Source organism: Delphinapterus leucas, chromosome 15, assembly GCF_059928025.1.
Source record: "Delphinapterus leucas isolate spDelLeu-1000000601 "Yukka" chromosome 15, BTC_Dleu_Yukka2, whole genome shotgun sequence".
NCBI lineage: Eukaryota > Metazoa > Chordata > Mammalia > Artiodactyla > Monodontidae > Delphinapterus > Delphinapterus leucas.
The window spans coordinates 9,517,567-9,525,438 of NC_143143.1; the positions used below are offsets into that span (position 1 = coordinate 9,517,567).

The 7,872-nt window shown below is 56.7% G+C and overlaps 1 protein-coding gene across 3 annotated transcripts; it reads right to left on the bottom strand.

Annotated features, from left to right (window-relative positions):
- Positions 1–893: 893 nt before the first annotated feature.
- METTL27 (methyltransferase like 27) lies at positions 894–5,117 on the bottom strand. 3 transcript variants are annotated; one of them, XM_089895772.1, is made up of 7 exons: positions 5,014–5,109; positions 4,575–4,701; positions 3,893–4,021; positions 3,544–3,679; positions 3,079–3,171; positions 2,597–2,626; positions 894–1,296 (listed from the first exon to the last, which is right to left on the bottom strand). In XM_089895772.1, exons 2-7 carry the CDS (start codon positions 4,695–4,697, stop codon positions 1,034–1,036), a joined length of 774 nt encoding a protein of 257 aa, XP_089751898.1. In that variant the 5' UTR covers positions 4,698–4,701; positions 5,014–5,109; the 3' UTR covers positions 894–1,033. The 3 variants fall into 3 exon arrangements, with proteins under 3 accessions (XP_089751898.1, XP_089751897.1, XP_022443787.2); XM_089895771.1 differs by lacking the exon at positions 5,014–5,109 and adding an exon at positions 4,881–4,985; XM_022588079.3 differs by lacking the exon at positions 2,597–2,626 and having other exon boundaries at positions 5,014–5,117.
- Between the last annotated feature and the right edge of the window lie 2,755 nt (positions 5,118–7,872).

Genomic DNA, 7,872 nt, shown 5'->3' on the forward strand with positions numbered 1-7,872 from the left:
GACTGTATAGTTTCTGATTTCAGCTGCGGAGGTGGAGGGGAGGGCAGGGTTGGAAGCCTGGGCAGGGGGGTGGTGAGGGGCAGGACGACCGTGTGGTGGCCAGGACCAGAAGACTTACAAAACTGGTTTTGGGGAATTGTGAGACGTCGAAACTGGCCCCGAGCTTTGGAGTCACCTTGCTCAAGCCCTCCATTTGTCAGAGCGTAAAGCCCAGGACCTTAGGAAAGTGCTGGGGACTGTAGGAGGGAGGAAAGATGAGAACAGCCAGCCCTGGGGGATGGGCCACCTGCCCTCCCCTCCTTTTGTTCCAGCTCCGTCTGGGCCTCCAGGCTGGTCTGCTCACCCCCCAGGTCCCTTCTCCCAGCCTTTGCTCAGGCCGTCTCTGCCCTCAGCCTGGAACGTCCCTCTTCCTTTCTCCACCCTTCTTAATTCTAGTCCCGAAGGCTCAGCTCTGCGCCTCCTCCTCCATGAAGCCTCCCCTGGCTCCTGTCTGGAGGCACCATCAGCCCTGTTCACATCCCCACCTGGTGCTGGTGCGGACAGTCACCGAGGCCCTTTCACCTGCCCAGCTCTGGGGCAGCCTCCAAGCTACGCCCTGAGCCCCTCGGCTCCGCGTTCCGATCCCTTTAGAGATGAGGAAACCGAATCCTGGACACGTGAAAGTGTTTGGCCAAGGCCCAGATGCGTGAGCATGGGTTCCTGGTCTGTGAGTTACAGGGAGAGGGCCCTCCACCCCGGGAGGGGTCAGAGTCACATCTGTGGCCCTATCATGCCTGGCACAGGGACAGCCAGGGATGGGGCCCCTCTGTCCTGTTTCTTCTCTTCTGTCCTCCATAGGGACAGATGTCACTCTTTGCAGGGGTGAGAAAACCGCCGAGCCAGAGTTCTGCTGCTGCTTCTGGGACTCATTTAATAGGCATAGCTCTCCTGAGGGGCAGGGTTGGTGCAGCGGCCTCGTTTTACAGGCAAAGCAGAGGAGGCCCAACCATGGGCCTGGCCGAGGCCTCATGGAGGCTCGGAGGACAGCTGGGGGCTAGGCACTGGGCCTCACTCCCTCAGCCTGGGCTGCCTCCTGCTTTCGGTACAGGTAGACGATGCCGGAGATGAAGCCGTCGCTGTCAGAGGTGCCAGGCCCCACCTCGAGCTCGGAGGTGGCCAGTTCCCACTGGTCCACAGGCCAGGCCACCAGGCGTTCCCAAGCCCTGGCCTGCTCCAGCCTGGCCAGGGTGGCCTCCAGCGCCTCTTTGTAACGCAGGTTGGATGGGTTGGTCCTGGTGGTCAGACACAGCAGCCCACCTGGGGAGGGGTGGGGAAGGAGCAGGTGAGTGGGGGAGGGGCAGGAGCCAGGGACAGAAAGGTTGTCCCCTTCCTGCTCACATCCTCAAGGGAGGAAGTTCTCCCAGCTTTGTCCCCGGGCCAGCCTTTCCCATCTCCAAGCCCCTGGTGCTCACTGATCCCTCCCCCAGGAATACCCTCTGTTTCCTCAGCTTACCGGCCTCCCACACACCTTTCAAGGCCCGAGTGTCCTTTATGCTGGGAATTTTTGGCTGAATCCCCTTGACAGAGGGGGCTCCCTTCTCACTGTTCACCCAGCCCCTCTCCTGGAGGATATGGCTGTGTCTGAATGCTCATGGGCTTTGGACCTTGGACAACTCCCTTCACCTCTTGGAGCCTCAGTTTCCCAGCTTGCAGGCATGGTTACCCTGTCTCACAGCAAGGCCAGCAGTCAGTAAGCACTGGCTGAATGAATGAATGACCTTGTCACTCCAGGCCTTCTCCAGGCACCTAGCGTATGCCCAGTGCGGGCTCAGATATACTCAGGAGAGACAGGAGTCTGGAAGGCCTCCTGGAGGAGGAGGTAAGGAGAAGCAGGGTGCTGCTGGCGGAGAGGGGCTTCGTGAGAGGAAAGGCTCTGAAGCAAGGAGCCTGTGACATGTGGGCGGGCAGTCTGGCCGGCTGAGGGGACTGGCAAGCACAGGCTGGGCGAGGAGGTCTGGTCCTTACTGGTTCAGGTGATGGGAGTTTCCTGCCCTCCCGAGCCTGATCGCTACCTCTCTCTCTGATGCCACCAATGTCCCTGCATCTGTCAGCCTCTGCGGTTCCCTGAGGATGAGGCCTGCCTAGACCTGTCTTGACTTAGCCAGAGCCCCTGCTGAGCGCAGCAGGGGTGAAGGGGCAGGGAGCAGATGCAATCTTGCTGTGATGGGGCACCTTCGGGGCTTCCAGATCCTGTCCTGCAGCCAGGTCTGAGCCTCGTGGTCCTCACACGCCACCACTCTCCTTTCTACCTGGGACTTTGCTTAGGCTGTGTTCCTGCGTGGACTGCCCCTCACTCCCCATCCCAGCTGTCCCAAATGGCTCTCTTGTCTGAATTCTCAGGGCATTGAGCACCCACAGCCCTGTGGGCCCACCTCGGGCTTGGTCTTTTTCCCCTGGCCCCTTTCCGGGGCATGTGGGTTGGGTGTGTACCTTCTCCCCAGGGCAGAAGCAAGCACGGGGCAAGGCACACAGTAGCAGCACAGTAAACACAACCCTCACCTGCACATCAGCCCCACTTGTGGAGTTTATAGAAAAGCACTCACATCTATCAACTCACCTGAGCAGCCCCATTTCACAGATGAGGAAACTGAGGTCACGAAAGAGAAAGAGACCCCCCCTAGGTTAGTGGGGAAGCTGGAAGATGAGGGAACTAAACGGAGCCCCTACTATGTGCCAGGACTGAAACACAGGCCTTGCAGACACTACTGGACCCAATTCTCACTGTAATCCTACGGGGAAGGGACTGTGCCACTCTACTTATTGATGAGGAAATAGAGGCTGGAGAGGAGGGTGGAATTGTTTCCGGTTTCCCAGTGGATAAGAGGCAAGCTGGCAACCTGCCTGCCCTGCCTGTTTGCCTGGGTCTGTTGATGGTGGCAGCTGCGACCGAGCCTGGGCCGGCAGCTGTGGCTGGGATGCCAGGCTGTGTGACCCTGGGCATAACCTTACTCTCGCTTGGCCTGAGGCTTTCTGAGGCTTGCGTCTGTGGGTGTGGAGAAGGGAAGGTGCCTGCGTGTGGCTGGATGGGCTGCTTCTCACCTGGCTTGGTAACCCGCAGGAGCTCAGGTATGGCACTGCAGGGCACCTGGCCGTCACTGAGGGCGCCCACCATCAGCACCGCGTCGAAGGTCCCTGTGTGGAGGTGCGGATGTGGTGTGGTGGTTTGTCTTCAGTGTGGCCTCAGACCACCCCGGAGGATGGTGCGCATGATGGGGCCCGGGGAGGGACCAGGCCTGCCACTGGTGTCTGTGGGACCCAGATCCCGTGGGGGATATGGCAGATGTGGCCCAGTCCTGGACTGAGGTCAGATCATGGGACGGAAGTTTCAGAGAAAGCGTCTCAGTGAGGGATTGGGGGGCTCGAAAAGAGAATAGGACTCAGTGTGGGAGGGGGCTTGTGGAGGGCTAGGCAAGGGGGATGGAGTTTTGGCAAAAGAAAGGGGCTCCGTCAGGTGGGCTTGGTCAGAGGGTGTGCCTTGGGGTGCTGAAGGGGGTGGGGGAGTACCTTCAGAGCTGGGTAGAGGCTCCTGACCCAGGGTGCAGAGGCTGAGGCGCTGGTAGAGGCCACGGGCCCGGGCCTGTTCCAGCATCCCTGGGCTCCCATCCACCCCATGCAGCTGGAGAAAGCCCCGAGCCTGCAGCTGGGGTGGGGGGACCCAGTCACAATTCATACCTGCCGCCTCCCAGTTAGGTCCCTGCACCTCGGGGAGGACAGTGGTCCCCGCAGTGGATGTAGCCCAAGTGTTTGGAACCAGTGAGTCTGAGCAGGGAGGCGGGGATCTGGGGCCTGGGGTAGTAGGAATTTTGAGCAAGTGGGGGCTGAAGGGAGGGCAGGGGATCTAGGGTGGTCTCACCTCTGCAGCCACTAGGCCAGTACCACAGGCCACGTCCAGGATCAGGGCAGCGTGGGGTGGACCTGGAAGGGCTTGGGTGAGGCAGTCCACTGCGAGCTGGGGAGCGCGGTACTGCAGGGCGGCCACGTCCTGGGGACAGAGTGTTGCACCAAGTGCCACCCCGTGCCCCAGTGTTTGCGGGACCTCCTTTTGGGTGGCCTAGGAGTCAGCCCGGCCAAGCTGTGTGTGTCGGGGGCCCAGGGCCTGCTAGGACTACAGTGAGGGGAGAGCCAGGTATGAGGTGCTTTCCTCTGTCAAGGGGCGGGGACTGGAGAGTAGCCCTCAGCCCACTGCTGGGGTCTTTTCTGTGGGCCTTGGCATGGCTCTCTGCTTAGTTCATACTGACCCCTCAGTGGCAGCTCTGCCTGGACTGCAGTCCCAGGGTGGGTGGGGACGTCTTGGCCCCTGATCTCTAGGGTCTGCCAGTCTGGAAGATGGGGCTGGTGAGAGGGCAGGGCCACTGTGGATGCGAAGAGGAGCCAGTCCCAGAAGAGACAGGACTGCAGGGCTGCACCCAGGTCTTACTCCCCTCTCACATTCGTTGCCCTGGGATGATGCAAGGCTCACTATTCCGGCTTTACAGACACGAAAACTGAGGCCGGGCAAGCAGATGGAAGCAGAGGTGAGGACCCGGCCGGTTTACCTGGTCATAATCCGGAGCCCATTGGTCATAGAAGTGAAGCTTGTGGGCCAGGTCGGTGATGCCATGTGAAGCCCCCACTCGCGCCCGCACCTCGGGCAGGCTCCGGCCCTTTTCCAGAGCCATCCTCCTGTGGGACACGGCTTCCGTGTCCTGAGGCCCACCTCAGTCTCACCTCCCTCCCACCCATCATACCCAGCAGAGGAGGCTGTCAGGAGGGGGCCTCTCCCGGCCACCGGCACAATGCAATCCCATTTCACTGGGGGTGGGGGTGGGAACACTGAGCGCATGGAGGGCGAGGCTGGACACCTGAGGGCTCAGGGCTGCTGGAAGGGGTGTTCCCCGCGGCGGGCGGGAGGACCTGCCCCACCTCCTTGTCGGCCAACGCGAGCGGGATTCCAGGGCGGAAGGGCCCCTTAGGTGGTAGGGGTTCAGAACTCACCACCAATCCGACACGCCAGCGAGGTGGGTGGGCGCTGGAACCCGCGGAAGGGCCTGTAGGCGAGCCTGGTCACGCCCCCACCTCCCTCGATGATTGGTTTTCTGCTAAGAGAAAATGTCCAATCAGAGGAAAGCGCTGGCAACTCGCCCACCCCCTCCCCCACCAGCCAATGAGCTCAAAGTTCTTGGCCCGCTTTCAGTCCGGGAAGATCCCAGAATCTTGCTGAGAAGTTTGGAAGGTATCTGGGTTGAGTAATGTTCTCTGTGCCCTCCCGACTCCTGACGTCCTTTATGCTTCTCCAAAGCATCAGCTTTTAGGCAGTAGGAGCCTCAGAATTCTTGCGGGCCAAGGAGGGACCTAGGATTAGCCTTCATTTTTAGAACAGTCACCAAGATCCATGCAAGGCTGTCCAGTAGAACTTTCTTTGGTGATGGAAATGTTTTATAAATACACGCTGTTCAAGTGGCTGTTGAGCGCTTGAAATGTGCCTAGTGCTGCTGAAAACAAACACTATAGGTTGGGACTTGAAGCCAGTCGCACTTCAGATGGGACTTGAACCCACAATCTCTGGCTTAGGAGGGGACTTGAACTCACAGTCTCCCTGGTGAAATCACATACCTGGTCTCAGGACTTAATGAAGCTCAGGTTCTTTATGTGTTGTTGCGGAAGGAATTCAGCAAGAGGCAAAGTCATAGGTAAGAAGTGGACTTATTGAGAGTGATACATACTCCATAGACAGAGTGTGGGCCATCTCAGAAAGTGACAGGTTGCCCTGAAATATGGGGAGGTTAGTTTTCTTTGTTGTTTTTTTTTCTTGCGGTACGCGGGCCTCATCACTGTTGTGGCCTCTCCCGTTGCAGAGCACAGGCTCCGGACGCGCAGGCTCAGCGGCCATGGCTCACGGGCCCAGCCACTCCAGGGCATGTGGGATCTTCCCGGACCGGGGCACGAACCCGTGTCCCCTGCATCCGCAGGCGGACTCTCAACCACTGCGCCACCAGGGAAGCCCGGGAGGTTAGTTTTTATGGGCTGGATAATTTCATATGCTAATGAGTGGGGGGAATATTCTAACTATCTTGGAGAAGGGGTGGGGATTTAATGGTTGTGCCCTGCCCCCTTCCTTCCTGTCTCAGCACTGAGGAATGAATTTTAAAATTTATTTAAATAATTTAAACAGCCATCTGTGGCTAGTGGCCTCCGAGTTGGACCGAGCAGGGAGCCTTGTTACTCAAAGTATGGTCCATGGACTTGCAGCACCTGCGTCAGCATCATTAGCTTGGGTTGCTCCAGGGGAGGACCTTAGGGGAAATGCAGTTGTTAGAAATGCAAATTTGTTAGAAATGCAAATTCTTGAGTCTTATCCCAGGTCTATCGAATCTGAATCTGATTGTGGGGGGATGGGGTGGTCGTAGGGCCCAGGGATCTGCTTTTTAACAAACTCTCCGGGTGATTTCTATGCAGATGAATTTTCAGAAGCACTAGCCTAGAGAACCCTTGTAGGGGATCGAAGTGTGGGCAGGCAGTTTGGGAGACTGTTGCAGTTAGCCAGGCAGGAGGTTGATGTCCAGGGTTGATGGTGCCATTAGTAGTGGGGGAACCCAGGAAGAGGAGTAGGTTTGGGGTGAAGAGGATACTAACAGTTTGGAAATGTTGACTTTGAGATGTGTACTTGAAGATGTCTACTGGATGCCAGAGTCTTGAGCTCAGGAGAGAAGCCAGGCTGGAGACAGATTCAAGGTCATGAGTACAACCTGTGGTGATTGAAGCATCTGGCACAGGTGAGATTGCTCAGAGATGAGAAAGGGGAGGGGAGAGGCCTCAGGATCCAGCTTGAGGACCTCCAACACTTCAGTGTGGCAGAGCGTAAGCAGATTGGTTAGGGGTTCCCCAGAGAAAGAGAACCAGGAATGGTTTTCTGGACAGAAGAGAAGCCATTTTGGCCTAAGCCATTTTGTGATCTAAGCCTGGCCACAATGCTTGCCCTTGAACAGGTCTCAGTAACCAGTGATCTTAAAGGAACAAAGGAATGCAGGAACAGAGAAAAGGCAGTCAGACAATAGTGCAGTGATAAAGCAGAGTCCTAGTTCATCCTCAAAGGATGTACATAATAATATATCTTTGAGTTCTGTGGGAACTAAGGCCCCCACCCAAGTGAAGGACAACAATGATCCTCCTGACTTCAATCAACTAAAGCCTGGACTCTGTGGGCCTTTGCTCCAATTCTATGCTGAATTCTCCTCTGCTCAGGCCCCTTCATGAATATGCATATACCGTTAGCTTAAAACTTCCCCAATTTTGCCGTTCGGAGACGCTGCTTTGGAAAGATCCCAGGTGTCCTCCTTACTTGCTGCAGGTAATGAATCCTTCCATCTTGGTTGCGTCTTTTGTCTCAACACCCAACAAGAGGCGATCCCAGTTTTCAGGTAACAAGAGGAGCGTCTAGCAGTGTTGAAGAAAACCCTGAGAAAGTAAGGATGCCAAGAACAGAGTGTTTCAAAAAGATGGGGGAAAAAAAGAAAAAGAAAAAGGACTTTCCTGGTGGTCCAGTGGTTAAGACTCGGCATTCCCAATGCAGGGAGCACAGGTTCGACTCCTGGTCAACGAACTAAGATCCCACATGCCACATGGTGTTGTCAAAAAAAAAAAAAAAAAAAAAATCTGCAAAACAAAAAGATGGGGGACGGCCAACATTGCCCGATGTGCTGGTAGGTGGTGTAAAATGAGGCTGAAGAATTGAGCACCGGATGTAGGGACATGGAGACCTTTGGTGGCTGAGGTAGACCCTGATAGCACACACTAGTTACCAAGTTTGTCTCTTCTCCCTGAGTTAGACTACACATCCCAGCTTCCCTTACCTGT